At 32.3% G+C, this 25,409-nt stretch overlaps 1 protein-coding gene across 14 annotated transcripts in view; it reads right to left on the bottom strand.

Moving 5' to 3' along the window:
- Nucleotides 1–379: 379 nt before the first annotated feature.
- LOC106073315 (MAP/microtubule affinity-regulating kinase 3-like) overlaps nt 380–25,409 on the bottom strand; it is a 64,929-nt gene continuing 39,899 nt past the window's right edge. For 5 of the 14 annotated variants that reach the window (XM_056024759.1, XM_056024760.1, XM_056024754.1 and 2 more), the window contains 8 exons: nt 25,025–25,129; nt 19,369–19,577; nt 11,008–11,163; nt 8,547–8,768; nt 7,410–7,421; nt 6,264–6,332; nt 4,932–5,067; nt 380–3,807 (listed from right to left, as the gene is read on the bottom strand). In XM_056024759.1, the coding sequence (XP_055880734.1) occupies nt 3,589–3,807; nt 4,932–5,067; nt 6,264–6,332; nt 7,410–7,421; nt 8,547–8,768; nt 11,008–11,163; nt 19,369–19,577; nt 25,025–25,129 (1,128 nt within the window). In that variant the 3' untranslated portion in view covers nt 380–3,588. The remainder of the gene's footprint in view (nt 3,808–4,931; nt 5,068–6,263; nt 6,333–7,409; nt 7,422–8,546; nt 8,769–11,007; nt 11,164–19,368; nt 19,578–25,024; nt 25,130–25,409) is intronic. The other 9 variants (XM_056024765.1, XM_056024767.1, XM_056024757.1 and 6 more) reach the window with 8 other exon arrangements.

The following is a 25,409-nucleotide window of genomic DNA, read 5'->3' as shown; positions in this document are numbered from 1 at the left end:
ACCAGATAAATACTTTTGATAACATGGCCAATAAGCATTGTAATTGTACTAAATAATGGTGCTACCACACAGCCTACTAATCATTTGTAACATGGAAAGAGAGTTGTCTAGTATACCTACCTTGCAATGAAATTAGCTTTTTGAAAGCAGACATCTGCCCTCAGCATTGACATTACTAAATGTTTTATGTCAAATGTGGTGTAGATATTAGTTTTTTGTGTTCTTTGGATTTTCCCAGTAGGCCTGGTACTGCCAATGTTATATCAACCAGATATAGATAAGTCTAATGAATTTATAAATTTATGTTAGTTTGAGGAGGTAATCCTAATAAATTAATAACTTTATAACAACATAAATTAAAGAAAAGAAAATTGTATCAGATTTTTCATTACATTTTACTGGGTTTCAATTGTGAGAACAACACTACAGGCGGCCATTATGAACAAAAACTAGTACCTGAACATTTGCATCATCTCCAATCACTTTCACAGACATCAAATCTTGTGTTTCCCCTAAGTATGATATTAATGTTATCACATACCACAAAGCAAACTGTCCTTGAAGCACTTTAGAAAAAAAAAAGTTCTTGTGTACTTTTAAGTAAGCCACAATGAAGCAGCGCCACTCACACAAATACATTTGACTAAAACTGAATGATATCTAATGTGCAATGAATCCCCTGGAGTGGTGACAACTCTCCACAGTGCAGACACTAAAACAAAAACTTTGGACAATAGTTCTAGCTTAAAATAGAATCACAGGGCTGTGTAATTAGAACTATGTACAATGCTAAAAGTAAATTCATTGCAGACAAAAAATGTTAAATAAAATGATCTACGTTAAATAAATAAAAAAAATAGACAAAAAACACACACACACCTAGAATTTATATTTATTATTTGAAGGAGATCTAAATTCTCTGATACCAGTAGCTTATTAGTTTTAACATGACCTTCTGCAACTGCTCCAATGTTCTATGTACACATTGTTCAACAGACATTTTCATTCAGACCTACACAACATGATCTGATTGGTCTGATCAACTGAATGTTGTAACAAGACTAAATAGATTTCATTGTGTCTGTATAAAAGTAAATAAATACATTGAACTCTAGAAATAAATACAACTCCACATAACTATTGTCCCAAGAAAAGGCTCAAGATTAATTCATTCACTTCATCACTGATTTACAGGTTCAACAAATTTACCAAAATTTTTGTTTTCAAAACAACATAAAAACAAAACACTTTTAAAGTAACAAAAACTAACAAGTCCCATTGAGATACATTTACATCAATCAAATCAGAACAAAAGTTTCTCCTTCACGCTTCAATAATCTGCTATCAATCAAGCACTCTGCAGGAATATTTACAATGTGGACAAAATTCTAGTACTAAAGAAATGATTACGTGACCCAGTTTATTTTTTTTTTGTAAGAAAAAAAAAAGGCCTCCTGTTAATGAACTGTACAAGACAGGAAAACATTTGTTTAAAAAAAAAATACATAACTGGCAATGATTCATACACAAATTAAAAAAAAAAAATGATCAAGAGTTTCATTAGAACATTGTGTCCTATTGGTGAGTGTTTCAAACATGTAGTATGGAGGGACAATTTCACAGCCATGCTGAACAGTGCCTCAATGCTCTGGTGAGACACCAGTTCACACAAAATGGATCCATTCAATACATCCATCTAATCAAGCTCTTCATTTACCATTTTGTTCTGTAAAACACTGCTAAATAATGTTAAATCAGACAAATTGATTCACTCTTTCAATTCTACTAGCTTCAGGTGCCAAGGTAAAAAGACAGGTTGCATAATTCAAGTTGAAAAAAAAAATAAAGCAATGATCAATTGTAATTCTAACAAGATGAATTTCATAGCAGAATTAGGTGCAAATATTTTCCTAGGGCAAAGCAGTGTTCTAGTGTCACTGTTGTAGTACAAAGTAATGGATCCTTTATTCCTTTCAGTGCTGCACACATTAAGAAATAATAACATTTTTCTTTGTACAAAATTTACACAAGTCCTGGTGTATCAAAATACAAAATGTCAAGTAAAAAGAGCAGTGGAACAAGTTGTATATTAGAATAAAAGTGCATCTAACTGTTTTGATTTAGCCATAATGGGTTTGCTTCAAAACGTTTAAATGCCAATATACATATATATATATATATATATATGTTAAGTTTAGCCAAGTGCTGTCCAAATTGCATGAAATACACAAGAATCACAGAAGCCAAAACAAAAATACACAATGCCACACATACCAAATGAAAGGAACTGCTGAAGAGACTTTTTTCTTGAGTAACACTAACTGTATCAATCAATTTTTAGATTATATTTAGGCATTTAAAAAAAGTAAAACAAATGGTAATAAGATTTAACTGACAATTTTTTCAAAGGCAATGAAATTAATCTGATAGTTGTTTTTAACAGTACCATATAATTAAGATCTACCATCTTAAGATAAATTAAAAATGAATTTTATTTAATGCATGCGCACAATCATATTACGTCTCACACAAATTTATTGAGTAGTCTTAAAAATTCTATTTTTCAAAGCTAAGTTAACCTACATGCAAATATGACATCATTTTGGCTTCAGATTTATTGGTTTGTGTAATCAGCAGTTTGGTACAATTTATTATTCAGATTCAGAACATTTTCCACAAATTGATTACCCTTAAAACTGTATCTGAATTTTAAATTTCTTGAATTTATTTTTAATTAAAGCCTAAGACGAAATGAATTTATGAATGAATGTTTACTTTTTTTTTCTCTGCATTTTGTTCTATTCTGACTAAGATTCAATATTAATTCTATATAGAACCTAACTTTTTGTTCTAGTTCTTTGCACTGAACACTTTTGACTTGTTTTCACAGCCTTTTCAATGTAACATGATGTCACATATTTTGTTTACAAAATCCACATTCTAAAAGGTGTTATTATAGGCATGATGCTCCTCCATGTAGCACTTCATACAATAGGTGTCAAAGAAATTGATATAATGTACATCAATAGCTTTGCATTCAGACAGTTGCCTACAAAATGTGCACTCTGTATACAGCAAAACTTGGTCATTTTTTAGGTGTTGAATTAAATATATATATTATTTTTCTTAAAGACAGAAGAAACTATGGAACAAATACATACTTTCTCTTATAGAATCAAGAAATTATTACACAGAATAAATGTAAAATTCACTGGAGGAAAATAAAATGTAATGTACAGACTTATATATAAAATTCAAATGCACAAGTCTTGATGTAAGCTTTTTAAGGTTAACATAGTCCGCCTAACGCCTCTAATTGCTCTATGGTGATGTACATAGTTTTACAAAAATAAAATAAAATAAAATGGAACTAGTCCTTACAATGGCCAAGAAAAGAAGAAGAAAAAAGACAACTAAATAACAAGCTAGAAGTGATCCTTTCCCTGGAACACACCTGAGTAGAGTTGATCTAAGAGTCACTATGAATTGATACAATGAATACCCCACCAATCCCAACAACAACAAATAATAATGAACAAAACTTGTACAGACATAAATAATTGATGTTTTTAGCTAATATAAAAAATGCTAAAGTTTTAACTCATTTGCTATTTTAGATGCAATGTTCTTGAAACCTATTGATGTTCCTGAAATGCGCTTGAAGCGAACCCCATTAAGTGACAAGCGTGGCAGTTTACATACTTCCATTTCCCACTGAACAAGGCTGTCAGTGTTAGGATCCCCATGTACACATAATAAAAGGAACCTCTCCCTTTGTTCATAGTCACAGTTGTTTACATCCAAAACCTGCAACAATAAATGGACAGCTTATGCAACAGTCAAAGTGATGTGCATGATATAAAATGAACTGTACATAAGTAATTAGTATTCCTCTCTGAAGAAATAGGACATAATGGGCTGTGCTGAATATCACTTGACTCCATCACCAATGGTCTTGTGTTCATGTTATTATGAAACAGTGATTTTTACTCTGAATTAGATGTCCCAAAATACCTGGTACTCATCAACAAAAAAAGTTGAGAAGTAAAGTAATAGGTCATTGTTTTGACTTGTTAACAATGGCCTTACAATTAACCCTTACTTATTTTACTATTTCAATATCTCCTGCCAACTTTGAATAGTCAACTTAATTTTAAGCTCAATTTGATACCCCTAGATTTAAAATTATCATGTACAGAAAAGAAGGAGCTCAGCAAACAGTTGCAATTATCTCAAATGTATATCAAAATATATTTACAATTAAAAATAGATACCGGTAATGAAAAGGACTTTAATGATAAAATCTCCCATTTAAGGACAAGTTTGTTTGTTTTTTTGCACATGATCCTGTTAGTGTTAAGTGTTGGAGATAAATGACAAAGAATAGAAACATCAAATGCAATTTTTAAATAGATAATTGAAAAAAAGACTTGAAATTCCCAAACACAAAGAGAAGACACATGTCTTTGTTCATGTGAAGATGATGTGGAGACTAGCTTGGAGTTTAAACAGGAACAATGAAGAAATTTTATAAATTTCAATAGAAAGAGAAGAACAATGAAGAAATTGTATACATTTGAATACAAAAAGATGATGAAGCAGGCCATAGTGCAAAGCCATGTAAAGGATTGTTAGGATTTATTTAGTAAATGGTAAACATACCCTGATAGCTGACAAGGTATAAGAATAAAAGTATTACTGGTATATTTATTAATGAACATTTAAAGAAATGAAAAGCATTTCAATTTTCAGATGAGCATAAACAAGTCAAAAAGTGTAAAATTGTTAGAAATAAGTTTTTATATATCAAATTTTTTTTTTTACTCTACATTTCATATTACTAGCTCAATTATGTAAGTGCTTAAATTTTATCCAACCAATCTTTTGTAATAATATAGTCTTTTATTTCTTTTTCAGTTAATCAGACAAACCTTCCTAATTTCTTTCATCATGTCATTAGGGTCCATTGCACTGGTGGTTTTCATGCTCCATGTAAAACGCAAAGAACGGGGTTTAATTCCTTCAGGGTCTCGAGTTTCTCCAGACATAGACCTGCGAAAAACGTGGCTGCAAATTAGAAACAAAAACAGCTATTGGCAGTGACACCCAAACCAAGCATTAAGCTCAAAGCGTATAGCAAAACTGTATGAAAGAGGACGAAGGGGACAGTGGGCCATGTATTCAAGGGATAGATAGATACAAATTTTTAAAAAAAATTAAAAAATCACAAAAAGACACTTCAAAAAAAAAAAAAAAAAAAAATATTGATAAAGTAGGTTGTTACATCTAATCTACTGACAAAATGTAAGCAAAAGCAATGTGACTGAGATGTACAATATAATTTGTATATTTTGTTCACAATACAGATTTCTTATGCTTATTTCATTACAAGCACTCTCTTGTCAAATATTGCTGATTGCTTTTATAATTAAAATTTTTTATATTTTTTTCGACAGTTAGTAAAGCCAAAATTAAATAATAGGCAATTTACTGCCAAGCATTGCAAGCCAAATGAGGTAAATAGTACTAGCAGCCTCTCATCAAAGCTTTTCAACAAAACTGAAATCTATTTATAGTCAAACTGGGGGGCTTCCTTTGTTTTATATCAGAAACAAATCAAGTTTATGTTTGAATTATATGCATAGCTTTATCCAACCCTCAAATTGTAATAGAAAAAAAGAACACAATACAAATTTAGCATACGAAATAAAAAGGAAGTTAATATTCATTATATAAGATTAGGAGTTGAATGCCACAATATACACAGACAATAAAAGTAGTAAGCAATCAATGTTTACAACTTTTGATTAGTTGAACAGAATTGTGTTAGGTAAAGCAAGCATTATTAAAAGGCATGCAAAAAATTTGTAAGCAAAGAGCATTAAAAAAAAAGAGTGTCACTGCACATTTGATTTATAAATTTAAAAAAAAACAACTAAAAATCAAATTATTTCTGCCATGCACGAGTTTATTAGAAACACTAGTTGACAAGCTTTGCTGATCAGAACATAACAAACAGCCCTCACATATTATCTTTATGACTATCCATTATCCTATACAGTTATGTCAACACCTTAGTAATAATTGATAGAATCATTGAACTTAAAAAATGTGTAGATTAAAAAAAATAATTTTTGTTTGAATATTTTGCAAAACAGGACTAATTGTGAGCTATTCCATTGAACAATGTTCTTCTCTTTAACCTCATATTACTTTCCAGAGATGGACAGTACTTTTTTTAATAAATTTAGTAAAGTACTCACGGCAATATGGCGGAGGCTCCGCCGGTGGCATACGGATGGGGAGAGGAGCTCTGCATTCCACCATCAGGTCTGAAATTTAGTAGTTGGTGTTGAGGAGGGGAGAAAAAGGTCATCATGTCAGTGGAAATAGAGAAGCAACATTGACACATTTTTGTAAGTTAACATGTTTTAAAGAAACAAAATGTCATGCTGGCAAAGTAAAACTTTTAGTTTGTTTTAGTAAATCAACAAAGGAAATAGTCAATATTAACATAATAATTAAATTGACATATCCATGCTCTGATTAGATAAACAAATCTTTTATTTTGATTCCTAAAATCAATACAAAGTTATTTATTTCAAATCAACTAACATCTAGTCAAGACCAAACAAATTCAAGTAGTTCAATAAATAAATGAAAAAAAAAAGAAGGAAAGAAAAAAAAAAGAGAAAAAACTTGAGGGTGGATATGCTATATTCAGTCAAACTTTCTTTAGGGAGAATGTAAATATAGCTGTTCATGCAAGCACCAATTATGTGGATTTAAACTAGTTATTGAGTTATGTGTGAAATAAGATTAAGTATGAATTTAAAATTATTATAAGAAATTGTTTCCTGTGTTCTGTGTTGTTATAAATTAACTGTAAATTTTATCATAGAAACAAATACACAGTCTACATAAAAAAAATTTGTCTTCACAATGTCGATTGACACATTTGTAAAGCTGTTATTAATTGTATATACTATATTTACAAATTCACTTGTGAAAATGAAGATAAACCTAATTTAAGATCTAAATTTAAAAAAATGAAAGAATTGTTTGAAAATACAAAAATATTACAAGAAAGAATAAAAAGGAAAAGAAGATATTGTGATACAAATGTAAAAATTATCTACATTTTCATATTTCTATTGGAAATAATGCTTTGAATTACTCTTTACCCTATTAAATGATTATTTGTGTTGTCAAGGGCTATAATGAAAGTTTGTTCCAAGTGGAGATATCTCAGACTTAGTGATAAATACAGCAGCTGATTTTTACAGTTATATATTTTGTACTATTTCAGCTTAAGCAGGGGGAGAGGAACGTATTTAAAGAAGAAAGAATCACTATATAAAAAAGCAAAGAAACACACACAAAAGGCTATCTATAATAGTTATAAATACCTCATTCCAGGACTGAACGTCAGGAGCAAGAAAATAAATAATATTTATTCAATTCAATGAAGACGAAAGGAAAATGTCACAAGCATTCCACATTTAGCCATTGCCTAGAATTTTTTTCCTAGTGCACCACTAGATTACTTTCATAAGTGGATAGAACAGTGTACTATTAAGTCAGTTGAAAAATACAACTTTTTTTTTGTTTGTCTCTTAAGGATGTTTTCAAATTTTAGGATAAACTAAAATAGATGTTAAATAAAAATGATAAATAGAATCTATGTATTCTGGTTGATTCAGGAAGATAAACATTCAGTGGAAAGTAAATATAAGATGCATTAAGGGACAGGTCATTTAAACAACTTTTTTATATTCATAAATGAAGTTTTTGAATAATTTGTCAATAATGATAGTAAAAATCTAGACAGTTTTCCATATCAGTGAATACAGATTCATATGTTCAGAGACAAGAAAAACTGACTATTGCTTCCAAAAGAGAACCATTTCTTTTGACACTTGGTAATATATGAAAATATATAATGAATATATGAAAACCTATTCACATTTTTAATACTATTTTTATGAAAACATTCTTCCAGAGTTGCAGCACAAGATTTAACCATAGATAATTTCACTTTTGAATGTATTATTTAAAAAATATAACACACACTAAACTCAAAATCATTATTCATGGAAAAAATATCAGCACTGCTTGTTATGTCCTAATCAACACATTATAATACATATTAACAAAAAATGTTGTATTTTTGGTACCTTTTCCATTTTTCAGATGTTTAAATATGGAAGAAAAAAAAACTAAAGGATAGAGCCTAGCATGCCAAATATATAAGAGGCTTATTTACATTTTAGTTTCTTTAATATAATGCCTTATGCAAAAGCCAATATCATACAAAAGAAAGAACTTTGATACTGAAGCATGCTGAAGAAATGCTTTAAACTCTACATCAATTAGATAATCTTTGTGATATGGGTGCATGATGTTTATGGCATATGTAACTGATTTATTTCAAAGAAGAAGAAAAAAAAAAGATATAAACAATTGAAGATAAAATACTGTAAGAGACAGGCACTTAACATATTATTTTAATTAATTCCATGAGTAACAAAAAAAAAAACACTCACCTTCTGCTAAATTTAGAAGTTATTCTATTGAAAAATGATGGCCTCTGTCCTGCCATATTGGAAGAGTCTGCTGGATGTTGAGATATACCACCAGGTCCATTGTATGGGTTGACAACTTGTTTACGTGTATCACGACCATGGAATGTATTTCTTGCCTGTGTCCCTCTTGTCAAATTTTGTTTAACTCCTGGAGAAACAGCTGGTGCTTTTCCAGGGGCAGTCCTATAAAAAATATTTGCCAACATACATTTGTGCAAGGCTTCAATTATATAGATTTATACCTTTCACACTTATTTTTTTTTTTTACATTAACTGCTGGAAAAATAATGTTTTCAACAAGCTATCCCTCCAAGAGACACATACTTTATCACCTCTGGATAGGGAACAGAAGAATGAAAAAAAAAACACACATACAAGATAAACACTACAACACTGGTAAATTGTGCCAGACAATGCCAAGCCTATAAACTGTTATCAATAGGCAAGATAGATACACTGTACACCCCCACCTCCCTCCGAAAATCTATTTTCATTTCTCACATCATATAATTATATTTCACTTTTGTTTTATCAATTTCACAAATGATTAAATTATAAAAATGCTCTTAAATGCTCTAAAGCCTAATCTAGATATGTAACAGTTAACACTTTCTTTTTCTTAACATACTATTTTATGGGCGTAGCTAGGGATTTGGGGGCCCAGGGAGATTGACCTCTTTGGGGGTCCCTTGCATTTTGACACTCGACATCATGACATGATATAATGTACTTAATAAATATTTAAGCCTACAACAGCTTGATGATTTTGTCAAGATGCAAGGAAACTGCTGACGTAGCTTCTTATCTTGCTGACCACCTTGTACTACTCTCCTTTTTTAAACTCCAGGCTCCAGCTTCTTTCAGTTTGGCCCATCTCTGGTGTGAATTGGAAAATAAGTTGAAAAATTTATGTAGTTCCAAAAAAGGTGACAAATGCTGAATCTATCTCAGCAGAAAGAAGAGGTGCCAGGTTCAGGGAGTGATTATCACAGTTCAGAAATGTTGCTTTTGAATTAATGTCTAAGAGACGTTTCTGCAGGCCAGACAGACGACCACTCATTATGGCTGCGTTATCATAGGTTTGACCTCTGCACAGATCAAAGTCCAGTCCAATTTCTTTAAGAGTGTTCAGAACAAGTTCTTCATAATGTTGTCCATCAGGTTTCAAAATTTCAAAGTAACCAATGAATGACTCTTTATTTCGAAATTGATGACATCCAAGTAACGAACTATTAGGGATACCTGTTCTTGATGAGTAACATTTGGAATTAAGCATCAAGGAAAAGTAACAAACTTGTTTGACTTTCCCAACAATTGATTCCCTAACTTTATTTTAACTCTAACTCATTTTAAATTTCTGGTGACAAATAATGCGTCTTCCAATATTCGATTCTATGTGATGTTTCGTAACTTCATCAAATTATGCAAAAATTTCAAAGATGCTAGGAAATTCCCAGGATTGGGTGAATTCAGTTTTTCGTTGTGACCACGTAAGCTTGAGTTTGTTTTTGCTAAGTACTTAAAAGCTGCTGCTACACGCTTCAGAATATCTCTCTAATACTGCTGAGTTTTCAAAATTTGCACTTGAAACATGTGACAGTTCATCTGGTTCTGCCTTAAAAGAGCTTGTCTATGGTGGACTCTTTCTTCAGTCTTTCAGGTTTCTTCCATTTGGTGAAACCAACTCCAGGTTTGCTCAATTTACTAGATGTCTTTTCTGATGCCTTAGAAAACAGTACATATGAAAAACAAAATAGAGATCCTAAGTGTGGAGAGAAGAGGAGCCAAGATTGGTTGCAAATGTTTCCTGTTGGAAGCTTTCTACTGAACCATGTCAAACTTCGTGATTTATTTTGGGTAAACCCTACTGGAAACAAATACCATTCATCTTTGTTTTGGAAAAATAAGCTACCCTTTAATACAATCTTTGCTCGCAGTTCCTCAAATAAAATTCCAGGCTGGATATTTCCGACATCTTTGTACTTAATTACAGTTTCTTCCACTTCTGGAGAAAGTGATTTTGGAAGACCATCACTTGACTCATAATCTGTATCACTTACTTCAAATGTTTTCTCTGACTGTAGTAAAAGGCATTCCCCTGGAGTCTCTTCAGCACTACTTCTCTCATCAAGAGACATTTTCACTTCTTCGACTGCTTTGTATGAATCATCTGATAGTGATACTTTTCTTCGACACGTTCATGGTGTCCTTTGCTTTCAGTGCTCTAATCAGGTTTCTTCTTAAATGATAAGGATGATGAAATAAACTACCCTATATAACAAGTTACTTCCTGAGTATAACACGACACTAGTCAGCCCTAACCCCCTTAAGTGGGGGCCCCAGGGGGATCTTCCAATTCTCCCCCCCCCCTCCTCCCCCACCCTAGCTACGCCACTGCCTTTAAGTCACTAGAGACACTTACGTAGGTCTCTGTTCTCCATCAGGTACATTAACCGGCACTTCATTTCCACGGGCAGACTGAGACATGCTGTTTGACTTAGTATGACCTTTCGGTCTAGCAGAAGAAGGAGTAGGAGTTGAACTAGTTGGAGGCTCAGTTGGAGTAGAGCTTGAATTGCTGTTAGTAGGAAAACAAAATTACAATTAGTTATTAGGCAATATAAATAGATTCTGACCATAAGATACAAATAAAATTATTATATTTGAAATTAGGTTTCACACTTCAGCATTCTGCAGAACAATGAAACATTAAAAAAAAAAAATGCTAACACATACTAGACAAATACATGAAATAAATCCTTAAAACAATAACAGCTAAATATTAAAAAGACATGTAATTAAAACAAAGACTAAATCATCATGATAGAGAAATATTTGGATTGACACTGATTAATTTTTTCACTTTTTTAAAAATATTTAAACCCTTTAGTTGTATTCCACTCCAAATTTTTAAGCTAAATTTATTGCAAACTCAGAGCCACAGACCTATTTATATTTTATATCTACATTTTGCTGAGGGAAGGATTTTACCCAGGAATGAAAAAAATTTGCTCTTAACTAGCCACTCTGACCCCATCAAATAATCACTTTATCATATCTGTTTATTGTGAGGAAAAAAATTCAAGCTGATTCCCCCCACAAGCCAGAAACCAATCCCAAGGGATTATTCGATATTAAAACACAAGACGAGAAAAGGAGATCTTTTATCACTACACAAACATTTATTTAAGGGAATTTCAGTTTGTACTGCAGATACTATAAGTAAAAAAAATTATATTTTTTTGTTTGCAAGCATAGCCTATATAGTTGTGAATGCAGAAAAAGTGTGAATAGAGATTTCCTAGTGAGTACACATCTAGATTTAGGCTTTAGGACAAGGCCTCCTCTACACCATTAACAATTAAGACTGATTCTAGGCCTGTAAAAATATTTGATTGTACATCTAAATATAATCCATGATGGGTAGGACAAATCAAAATTAGGTTTAAATATACAAATATTTAGGACTGTTAATGATGTCATTTTCTTTTTTGAATTTTGGGAATTGTGTAATTTCAAAGCTTTAAAAACTTAAGATCATTCATTTTCTCAGGTAAGGAGCAGCAAGATCACTCATTCACTTTGTGTCCATTTTATTTTTTGCAAGATGATTCACTCAACTATCACTAATTGAGGAGACTAATTATTACTATACATGTATTGGGAACAACTAAGCAATTTACAAGTTAGATACCAGTGGTTGGAAGTGCGGTGGCTAAGCCATAAAGCGCTTCGCTTCTGAACCAGGGTTCCGAGTTCAAATCCTGGTGAAGACTGGTATTTTTAATGTGGGATCTTTGGGCGCCTCTGAGTCCACCCAGCTCTAATGGGTACCTGATATTAGTTGGGGGAAAGTAAAGGCGGTTGGTCGTTGTGCAGACCACATGACACCCTCGTTAACCATAGGCCACAAAATCATCATCTGCCGTATAGACCACAAGGTCTGAAAGGGGAACTTAACTTTTTTTTTTTTAAACCAGTGGTTAATTTTCTTAAATTGATCTTTTGTTGGTTCATTTGACCCAATAAGTTCTCACAAAAGTATAACTTAAAAATTGATACTCCTTTTTTAATAGAAAAAAAAATGAATTGGAACTCTTCAATGCAAAAAAAAATGTACAAAAAAGCTGCATGGACTGTGATTGTGTGCTACTGACAAAGCAAAAAAGATTGAGTAGCTATAGATAAGGAATTATTCTTAAGTCTAGATTTAGAACTAATGACAAACAGAGAAATATATTTCCTTTTTTCCCCCTTATAAGCTAGTAAAGCTCATGGGATGATAAGTGTGTGCAGTAGCATTATTCTGCAGGCTGTCTAATTGAGAAAAATAAAAGGTTGTAGTCAAATTAACATCTATCTACTATTTCAAGGTGGTAAAGGATATCAGCGGCAACTAATGGGTTCTTCTTCATCTAGCCAGCTTTTTGCTGCTGAGCTGTCAGCTCTTTTGCAGACTGTGCCAAGGAAAAAATAGTGTACTGTTTTCTTCAGTTGTTCAGCACTGTCGTACAGGGTGTTGGTTATATTGGGCTGGAGTGGTAGTAGGGTCTGCCTAAGGTGGATTAGGAAGGGGAATTCAAAAAGGATATGGTTTACGGTTGTATAAGGGTGGGCGCAGTGTCTACAAAGGGAGAGTTGTGTGGGATTTATTTTATTGAGATGGTAATTTAACAGAGGTGTGTGTCCTGTCCTTAGTTGGAAGACTGTAGATTGTTCTTTGCGGGGAAGGAAGTTAATACTGTCCAGTGTAACTAATGGGTTAAAAAAAGTGTGCATATAAGATGTATAACTGGCAGGTTTGGTTTTAGACCTTGGACTCGTTTGCCTTGGCCTACATTAAAAGAATATCAATAATTACCATGTGAATAATTTAACCAAATATTAAAAATGATAGTGATGTCTATTAAATAATAAACAACATGGTCAACATAAGACACCAATATGAGTCAGTATGTGTTTCCTAGTGTTGATGTTTTGTAAATGCTCTTAGGTCATATTGAAGTTTTCATTATATATATATATGACTTTTCTAAATTGAGAGTTCTCCAGGTGTCTTTTTTGAGATACATAAATGCCTACATACCAAAATGAAAATGTGTATTTCCAGACTGGAAATGTGTATTTTGAGGGCCAAATGTGTACTTTCCTAAATATTTAAGAAATATACTCATGAAAGCCAGAAATCCATAAAAATCATTCAGGTGACAAATTATTACTATCCATGTAACATACATGAAATGCAGCAATCCAGAAAATAAACACAGCATACAGTTTTTATGGCATTCTTAACAATTTTTTCCCATTTAGTCTTTGTCATAAATTTTTCTGGAATATGTAGCCCTTCTTTGTCAGTATTTTATGATCATAATGCCTCTAGTGTTTTATTCTTGACTCCATAATGGCATCAACAGTAAGTTGGGATTTTTTAAAGAAGTGAATGAAGACTTACAGTAGATGCAAGGGTTTGCTTGGCTTTATCAGTGACTTACAGTTCTTTCAAAGTGGTTTTAATTTACTCCTCAGCTATTTTAAGATAAAGCTTATATTCTGGGATTCTGATGTTTTAGAAAACCATCAAACAGATGTGTTGAAGAGCACAAGGAAATCACACATTTTGTGCATTAAGAAAAAGCTTTTCTTTAGCAAGCACACTCATCCTTGAATTTCTCTGAATTCAGTTTTTGAATTTAAGACTTTCATAAGAATTAGTAATGGATGGCTCAGTCACTAGTGACTAAAGCAGTAGCTTTAGATCTACTGCAGGAGATACTTTCTGCAATTTTAGAGACAGGGCACATCATTTTGATTCCCTTTGTCATGATGTTTGCACTGTTAAGAGGAAGATTAGCTTATCCACCATTTCTGCCAATAAAATCTCCATCACTTTCATTTTAAAATAACTCTTTCCAGACTTTGGTGGTTTACATTAATTACTATAGATCTAGAGCTAGAGGCAGCTTTACTAATAGTTCTTTTTTTTTTATTAGCAAAAAGCCCATTCATGTCTTTTAAATGTAATTGTACTGTCCTGAATTTGAAATACTAATAAACTAAAAAAAAACAACAGCTCAACAAATTTTGCAAAAAAAAAAAAAAGCAAAATCCGCCTATTTTTTAAATTCTTTAAATCATTAAATGATAAGAGATGAAGATCGATTATATATTTTAACCCTCTTAAGACGGAGGCCTTTAGCATGTCTTGTGCCAAACAGACAGAGCACTATTTCCAGACTAAGCACTTTTCTTACAAAAAAAATTCATAACAAATAAACTAATTACTTTACATACATAAAACTATATATTGAACAGAAATGAATGAACTAATATAATCTGAAAGAGTCCAACTAAAACATTTACATTTATTTAAATTAGCTCATCTAAAAGGCATAATTTATGTGAATAATTTTTTATTTTTTTTTAAACAGAAAAGAATAACAAAAATTATGAATTTTTAAGAGGTTTTAGGCTTGAATAAATCTTGTGTTTGGGGAAACAAGGCCCATGGAGACCCTTCAGACACTTCTGGCACATAGTTCTACTTCTTTTCCTCCCCCCAGGTATTTTTCTGTTACTACAGACGGAGCAGTCTTTTTCACCATTGTTGGGAATGGGGCATATCCCAGCTCCTGTGGCAGGTTCAGGGCCAATTTTCTTGCTTATGTGTTCTTGGACAAGGGTTTCAATGACAGAAGTATTAAAATCATCTATTAATAACTTTGCTAGTTGCATGCTCCTTGTACAAAAGGTAGGCGTTGAGCAGCATACGGGACAGAATGTTGAACGTTACTTTCTTCCAGTATTTGATGGTCCTTCTCTCATCTAAATAAAAATAAAGCATCATGTCAGTCTGATCCACTCCACCCATGTGCTTATTATAATCTAAAACTGTCACTGGTGTGTCTGTGGTGCATCTCCTCCTTGTGGTAAACCTCATCTCTGAACTGGAACATCCCTCGTTTCAGCTTTATGTCTTGTAGATAAGAGCAGGACACAGTTGACACTCCTTGAGGGAGTTCCTTTCTGTTGCACCGAACAGTTCCTGTTAAATGGGTACGTTGGTCAGCCAATTCACGGATAAGTGGCATACTTGTAAAAAAATTGTCCACAAAAAGGTGGTATCCCCTCCTCAAATATGATCCCAATCTTAGCAATCTTATGACAACTTTGTGGGCTAGTCCTCTTTCATTGTCTGCCTGGTCATTGATGGTATCTCGCTTTCCCTTATAGACAAAAAATCCAAGGAGATAGGCTGTCACTGAATCACAAAGCATATAAAGTTTTATTCCCCATTTATGGTGTTTATTAGGGAGATACTGAATCAACTGAGTCTTGCCTTTAGTACCTATCAGGCTTTCATCAATGCATATCTCTCTAAGTGGTTTGTAGTAATGCCTTGAAACTTGGTTAGTATGTTCAACGAGAGGGTCAAACCGTGCACAAGGGTCGTAGCCATCCTGTCCAGGTCTAGGCAAGCGTTTACTGTCCACCATATGAAAAAATTTCATAATGAGCTCAAACCTATCCCTCCTCATGACCTGGGGAAACCAGGGTGTTATTTGAGAGCTAGATGTACTCCAGTAGGATTTGATGGTTGGCTTTCTTATCAAGCCCATATTGAGAATCATAGAAATAAACACATTCATTTTGGCCACCCATTTATGACCCAGGGATCTTCTTTTAAGTTGTGTGTTGGGCAGAAAGTTGGCAGCATATTTATTTGTCTCCCTAACAAACATCTGAACTAAATTTAAAGTAAAAAAAAGCATAAAATAGTCTACAGGGGTGCTAATCCCATGGGGCATATTTACAGGGCCAACAGTTTCCAAAAACTCCTATAGGTCATCTCTATCAATCTCATCACCCCTAACTCTAAACCATGGATGGGCATCGTCTACATCGTCAACATTACATCTAGAGCTATCACTTTCAAAGCCCTCCACATTACTGCCCTGATTATTATTGGGGATATCAGAGTCACTACAATCAGAGTCTGTGAGAATATTCTCATCAATTTCATTGTCTGACATTTTGAAATTATTACCCAACACTAGCTAACTTAAAAAAATGAAAACAAATTACTTATCGTATAAAAAAAGCAAAGGAAGTCGCCATTAAAGTGTACGAATGTGTAAGAATAGTAAGAACTAATTTGATTGGCTGATACAAACACAGGCTAGCCAATCCTGGGTTTGGAAACACTGCATCGTCTTAAGAAGGTTAATATATATTTTGATATTTATAAGATGGCAGAAACTGTTGCTCTGGGTAATACTAATAAATCCGAGAACTAGTAAACATCTGATCAATCTGGTGCCTATCATCGTAAGACACAACACTTGACCTAGATCTAGCTAGATATCTAGATTCTATAAAAGTCCAATGACTTAGAACTAAACAATCAATTAATTAAACAATTATTCCCAATCAGTTTGAAATCACACAAAAAATTGAAACACTGACACATTAATAAGAATTCCGCTTTATCTAGATCAGAAAGACCTAGATTTAAAAAACCCCAAAAAAAATTTAAAAAAAAAATGATACTCTCATGGTAGTATAAGTCTGTTTCTGGGCATGGACACACTGATCTATATACCAAGTATGTGATTAACAATGACAAACTTCTTGTTTTTTTTTTATAGTTGTGGGTGAAATGCATATTGTTCTATGAAAAATTGTACTCCCATATTTTTGTGTTTATTTTTGTAGGCACCTCTGTAGATCTCCCTCCATTATATATTATATAACCAGAAGGAATGTTTTGTACATTTGGAGTTGGAAAGAACAAGTTAGTTGAAAAAAAATGTCCTTAATCTATACCAGTGATGCCCAACCTTGTACGGTCTGCGGGCCATTTTTATTTCCGAAACTCGTGTCGCAGGCCACATCAATGAAAAACAATGAAATAGAGAATGAACTATTTTAAATAGCTTATTACAAACCCATGGCTCTAGTAGGCAACGTGGCGTGGAAAACAATTGTCTCAAGCAGGAGCATCTGGCTTTGTAAGTCCATCAGTTTCAGATGTCGGGGCACTCCTCGTAGTTAATAAAAAATACATTTGGAAATCTGCTTCTCTGTCCGATAAATCATTGTCTTATTTTGTTTTGTATCAGGTCTTCCACTCATTTTGCAATGGTCATGCGAGAAAGACTGACTGCTTCAACTATATTTTTTTTAAAGACGAATTTCTTTCATCACTACTAGTAAGCACTTTTTTTCATTTCTGAACTCTGATACGAGCAGCTCTGTAGTTTGCCCTTACCACCAACTCATTTATTTGTCTCTTTTTGCTAAATATTTTCGTCAGTGGCTCAAATCACTCAACTAGGTGTAAATTAGCAATCTTTTTCTTTGCGCCTGAAACCAACATTGTCACCATATTTTTTTATGTTTTGTTTTACAATGTCTGTTTTACAATGTCTTTTTATGTTATGCTTTTAAAAAGCAGACAAAAAATTAAAAGTTGCCACATTTTCTGTACAAATCAAACATGTTGGATTATTATCAAAAAAGCAAAGATCTGTCCACTTTTTCTTGAAGTTTCTACATCCAGTCTACTTGCATTGATAATAAAAGAACACGAACCATAGAATGCAGTAATGGTGCCCTGTGTTACGCACCCAAGATGTCAAGGACACAGCCAGCTTGACAGCAGCGGCATTGTCCACTATTAAAAATAATGTTGTTTAGAAAAATAATATGAATATATTAGACTATATTAGATTAGAATGAAATCCATTCATCTCTGACGTAGGGAAAATAAATTTTTCACCCATTTTTTTTTATTTTCTACACTTTGTTCCGATGTTCGGCGGGCCGGATGAAACCATGTCGCTGGCTGTAGTTTGGGCATCACTGATCTATACTATAAAGCAGAAAGTAAGGCGTATGTATAGGTGTATGTCCCGCATAGAAATCAAAACCGCTTGACCAAACTTAAAACTTGGCATAAATGTTCCTTGGGTACTAACTGGAACAGTGATGTATGTATAGTAGCCCTAAAACAAGCTTAAGACCCTCAACAAAAAAAAAAAGTTGCCCAGCTCTATGAAAGTATTACTATTTCTTGGATCTAGGTCACTTTGACACATGAAAATACAAAATATAGTCTATTGATTTTATTTATATAATAAAATTTTTATTAATCTTCAAATGTGTGTTTCAAAAGCATTTTTACATAATTGTGTTCTTTATATCTGCGAATTTAGGTGTCCTGACATAAGTACTTTAGAATCCAAAAAGAAATGTTTACATGAGACAAGAGTGAAAGGTCACGCATGCGCAGAGCGAAGGCTCCAAGCTTGCACACAAACATCCGGTGCCTAGGCCTAACTCTAACTCTTGATCTAATTCTAAGATGACAGATCTACTTTATATTTTATACACATGAACATCCATAATTTAGTCCATTCATTTCATACTTAAATCAAATTACCCTTCAAAATTTGTGTTTCTAAAGCATTTTTACATACATTCGCTCAACATGAGTGAAACTCTGTTCTAGATATCGCACGCTTCTAAATATAGATCTATACACAAGCCATTGTTTTCATTAAAAAATTGGATTTAGGTCGAGTAGTTATTTTTAGCTCCATTTATAATATTTTTATAATCATGAATTCATGCATTCGCTTAACTTATAACATTATTATTTTCTTTAATTGTTTCTATTGCACTATATCAGATACTATATCAGCAATACACAAGTTAAGACCCGCGGGCAGCGCGTAATATCTGGCTAGTATGTAATAAAAGTGATAATAAAAGAGATTACAACCTGCGAGTATCCTGGCCATTAGTAGGTCTTGGCTTTTCAGAAGGAGTAACAGCTTTACTATCTCCAGGACTGAATGTACTCCGACGAGGAATGCCTGTACTATGACTATGGCTCATTATAGTTTTAGGAGGTGCTGAAGATGTAGCTGAACCAGAATGATTGCTCTTCCTAGTTGGCATTGTTGCCCTGATAGGAGTCTGTGCAGTGATCTACAATGTCAACAAAGGGTTACATTAATAAACCAAACATACAAAGTCTCCAAACTTTGGTGTTATTAATAATAAAGTTATTCATTTGTAATAGTAAAAAATGAACTTCAAGTGTTGAAAGAAAAATGGGGTAGGGTGGGAAAAACATCATATCAAATACAGATACAACAAAATACAACTATAGTATGAGGAAAGTATCATGTTCAAATGTACAAAACTAATTGTTATAATAATAATAATAATAATGGCAAGGTCTTCGATTCCAAAGATTTAAGGATCAGTACAGTGTTTCAAATATGCACAATGTTTTAAAACAAAATAGAATAGATTGGAGATTTAAAATTTTAGAATTAAATAAAGAGTCTATGGTTAAATCTAAAAAGCAAAGAAATGACTAAAGTTAAATATTTGAAAATTATAAATAAATAATTATAAAATGCATTCTAATTAAAGTATATATTAATATTTTTCTTAATCTGTAAACTCAGCTACTTTAAATGTATATTTTAAGAATGGCATTGAAAAAAGACATTGAAGGAAAATATTAAACAACAACAGTACAACAAAATAAATGAACCCAGACATTCTAAAAATAAATGTTCCTTGCAGATATGGAAAAATACAATTTATTGGAATATTATTTTGCTTTATATTGACTGATATAGCATTATTGTCCTTAAACTCTTTACATACAATGAACCAATAAATTTTAAAATCAATAGTGACCAATAGTCCTAGATTGTTGAAACTTTTTAAATCTAAGGATATTTTCTTTAACAAAGGTTAAATGCAATACCATAAAGGATTCAATTTAAATGAACTTTTATAGTGGGGCATCTGAAAGATTAGTAGGAAGGCTTGATACGTGGCAAAGTTTTAGAAATTTTTACTCTTAATATATGTGTTATCAGAAATAAATAATACTTTATTTAAATACTAAATTTTATTGTAAATAGGGTGGAATAAATATGCTTAACAAAATTACGTGTCATATTAAAAAAAAAAAGCTAAATCGAGGCAAATAACCATTTTTAATTTTTGTGTGTGATTCAACCTAGATCAAGATCATTTTACAGCAGTAATATAAACAACTAATTACTCTCACTAGATTTCCATGCCCATTCAAGAACAAGACGACATCAATGTATTACGATATTTTAAAGAATAAATTGTAAAAAATATTCTCTTTAGAGAATTATAATTTACATTTTAGATGGAGAGTGAGCCATCAAATTTTGTATACGTTACATATAAATTGGCAGCTAGAGAATAAAATATTTTGAATGATAGAAAATGGTGAACTAATTATGGCGAAATAAAAAACAAGAGTTCTGACAAGTGCATGAAAAACAGAACACCAACTAGGAAACTCAAATTAGAAGAAACACTAGGGCAAGGTAAGCACTGCACATAGTCTTTGAGATTTCTAAAAAAAAAATATTTTTGATCAGTAGTACTAGTGTTGCATTTGAAAATCTGAAATAAAGCCAAACCCCCACTCACATGCTTCACCAATAATTTAGACAAGCAAAGACCCTGTTAAGACATAACAACAGTATAAACAATATAATACACTAACATATAGAATCTTCAGTAAGTAGGCAACAGTCACATAATAATGAAAAGCAAACTTTACAAAAATATTTGCAGGAAAAGGGAAAATGGTATCGAATATTTTCTTTTTCTAGCTTTGGGAGTTAGTTTGCACCCAAGAAGTATCCAGCTTTAGATTTAGAATATACATTATATATATTATACATTTTATATTCTATTAATTATTAGAAAAACTTGTTTAAATAAACTTGTATACTTTAATTTTGGTTCACTTCATTCACACCAGGAAAAAGTTTTATTATTACTTACTATTATATATATATTATATAGTCAAACTGTCAATATCTCAGTAATATGTGACTACTGGGGGTATGAGCATCATGCTTTGTTTTATTAACAGAGTCACTCAAGGATATAATGCAAATTCACAATATGACATAAAATTGGTGACAAAATTTGGCTAACCCAGCTGGGGGTATATTCCTGGCCATTAGGGGAGATGGATAGGCTACTCCAGAGGGCTTCCACAGCATATTCTAGCTAACAAGCATTGCATATGGAGAGGATATAAGAAAGGCTCTGCTAACTATCCCTTCAGCCACACGATTCCTCAGCCGGGGCCATACATGGTGATGGCTCTCCCACTGATAGTGGGGAACCTATGAATACAGGGATCGAAGATGAGCCAAACTCATTCCTGACCTCTGGGTAAAATCCTTCCTGTTAGGTGCAAGATCCACCCTAATTGAACAACTCACTGAGGCTAACCCAGCATCCATAGCATAAAACCGAAAACTACACAAATAAAAATAGCTGCATAAAAACAAAACAACATCAAGTTTTAGATGAAACAAAGAAATAGTGCAAGATGATGATAAAGTACCAAACCATGAAATTGATAGTTTTAAGTTGTTGTTTTTTTAGATATACAATTTATCAAAATTACAATTTCCCAAATGGTGGAGCTACAGAAGTTCAAAGAGTCAGGTCACTGAAAGAGATTTTTTTAAAAGCCAAAACCAACAACAAAGCATAAATTTAAAAGGAAATAGATACATTTTTGTTCCCTAATTTTTACAGAGCCATTAGTTACCAGAGGTTTAGCAAAAGGAGGCCATGTCGTCCTTTTTGGGGTCTTGTCCTTATTCTGGCTGGGATTAGCCAAAAGTGTAAAAATGTCCGGATTTTTTTTTACTGTTGCATACTACTATGTAATATGGCCATAATATATTAATCCAATAATTTAATATTTCATATCATAACTTCTGGTATAAATACTAACACTCCATTAATATAGGAAGATCATAAGATGTAAAGATGAGTTTGAGTTTTCAGTTTTTGGCACATCGGCACAATTTAGGCCATGTCGTTGCAAAGATGTATATTCACTGTGTTGATTAGTATTACCTCTATATAGAGTGGCATGATAAATGCACTTGAAAGTAAACCAATATAACATATAGCATCAACCAATTAACTTTGCGTTCTCGCTGTTACCATGTATGTGATTAATTATTAGAATTTGTGTTCAAGATGTTAGTTAACATTAATACTAGTAGTAAAATAAAATAAAACTCATAACTACTCAAAATGTTTTAATTAATGCTAATGCTGACGGAGTGTTTTCTCTAACAGTGGATAAAAGAAATGAAAAAAAGTACAATTGGAAGAAAATATCCTGCTTGGAGTTCCATGCATATGTATGTCCCAATAATGAACTACTGCGAAAAGTTGATTCTTCTGAGAAACGAGACATGTAAAGCTACATTACAGCCAATTATTTACTATATGTTTTATATTTGTTTTATATATATTATTTAATCAAATAAGAATAATAATAAAGTTTACTATGTTTTTTTTGTCCTCCTTTGTGTCCTCCTAAAGGTATGTTTGTGTCTGGTAACCCTATACTAGTTTTTGTTGTTGTTTTTTTGCTACCTGAGCTTTTACAAGGATCTTTTTTTTTTTTTCAGTTTTTTTTTTTTTTTTGTTGTTTTTCTTTTTTTACATTAACATGTGTGAGGTCTGAAAAACTGCAATGAACAAAAAGACATTTAGGGGCTTTGGTTATATAAAGCAATGCAGAGCTCTTATATAAGCTGGCAGTATTGTGAGGATTGAACACAGTTAAACTTACTGATCAATTAAATGAAACATCAACAATCAAAATATCAAAAATCCTTTTTTAAAAAATAAAGCTTATCTAAGAGGAAGAACTTCACACATCTCTCAAAAATGTAAAAGTTATTACTCTTTCATCAATATATCAAAATATTTAATAACAGTAATTGATCGAATAATTGGTTAACTGATTCATGTTTCGTTAGGTACAATAAATAATTGTTTAAAGTTTCAACTTGATAAGGGAATAACTATACAATTATTTAAGGGCACATATGCTAGGACAAATTTGTACTAATGCTGCTTCTTCCCTAGTGCTATTAGAGCATGGAATGGTTTGCCTGAGCCAGCCAGGAAAACAAATGACTTGGCAGAATTAGTCATTGGTTAACATGCATGACTAGATGCATAACGTGCAGGACATAATCATCTTCTTTTTTGAAGTAACATCTTATTTTATAAGATAAGATAAAGGGATCAAATCCAACAAATTTAACCAGTGTTCTGCTAAATTTTCCATCGAAACACTGGTCTACACCAATGAATAATTGTGTTAAGTTTCAACCTGATCTGAGAATGTAAAGTAAAGTTTCCTTTTCAGACCTTGCAATGTATAGGTAATTGTGTAAAATTTCAACTTGATCAGAGAATGTAAAGTAAAGTTTCCTTTTCAGACTCTGATCTATAGGGCAGATGATATAAAGGTCAAGGGTTTCTGTGGTCCACTGTTAAGAAGAGTCTCATGTGGCCATCACAACGACCAATCGCCTTTACTTTTCTTCAACTGTCAGGTACCCATTAGGGTGGACTCAAGGCGCTCAAAGATCCCAAAATTCAAAGTCCCAGTCTTTACAAGGATTTGAACCCATGACCCCCAGTTCAGAAGCCAAGAGCTTTACCGCTCAGCCACAGTAGCTCTGATCCAAGAATGGGTGTGGGAGAAATAATGTTTTCTAACTTTTTACCGGACAGACAGACAGTGAGTTGATTAAAGCTTTGCAAAAATGGTTCTTTTTAAATTAAAAGAAATATAAACATAATGTTATCAACTTAAAGACTTATAAAAATGTCTGCCATATGCCAATAATATGGAAGTGAAAAAGAACTTGATTGTTACATTGTGAAATGGAATCTTTTTCTATCTAGATATCTAAACCTATTAGAATTAAACAAAATTGTATAGCTTTGTTGGTAGCTTTGTGTTTTAAAATGACTATTATATATATATAATATATATTTATATTTAAACTAACAACAGTTTTTAGTATTCAAGCATGCAGCCCTATTATACTAATTAAAAAATACTTTAAACTAGCAATCATTAAATTCAATAATAATCAAATCTATTAGGTCAGGGGAAGAAAGTTTGAGAAACGCTGGTCTATTGCATTATTGAATTCTATTGAACTATCCCTTCAATTTCAACCTTTGAGTGAAACATAAACATGCAACAGCTCTGGCTTTGTTTTAACATAATCAAGATCAAGAATTGCTATCTAAGTAATCTTTCAAATGCAGTAAAGGGTTAAAACTTTATTATTATCTCATATGTAATCAAATAATTTGAAAAGAAAGAAAGAAGAACATCTAAGAAACTAAGTTTAATTTTTCCTATAATAAATAGTTTGTCTCATTGGTGACTGAAATATAAATAGATCTTGTCTTTTATGTAAGGAGGAAGCAAGCGAAATGTGAAAAAATATAAGGCCGAAATACTGTTTGAAAAAACATTGAATGAAACAGTCAACTTGCAGGACCTGTTATCCCCATACCTTTATGCCCTCTGCAGAACCCCTTGGTGTCTTTGGACGCGAGGATGGGGCAGCATTCTCTTTAGAAGATGAAGTGGAGTGGTTTGAACCTTTTCTGGCATGCATCTAATAAAAAAATATACATATATGCTCTTTCTTATTTCGAAAATGTTTGGGTTTGTTTTTTTTTATTCAGAAGGATACAATCATGCTTGAAAAATTGTGCAGAAAGCAGAAATGATATACATGTAAAATGTATTTTTAAAAAAAACAAGAAAAACTGCTCTCTAAAATTAAATTGTAACTTTGAATTTCTTTTTTAAAAAAGCAGAAATATTGAGATTTGAACCTCTACTAATTACATTTTATACTTTGAAATTGGCCTGGTTGCCAACATGACAAAATA

This window comes from Biomphalaria glabrata, chromosome 3 (assembly GCF_947242115.1).
Source record: "Biomphalaria glabrata chromosome 3, xgBioGlab47.1, whole genome shotgun sequence".
NCBI lineage: Eukaryota > Metazoa > Mollusca > Gastropoda > Planorbidae > Biomphalaria > Biomphalaria glabrata.
Note: the sequence above shows the minus strand (reverse complement) of the source record. Positions and strands in the feature narration are given on the sequence as shown.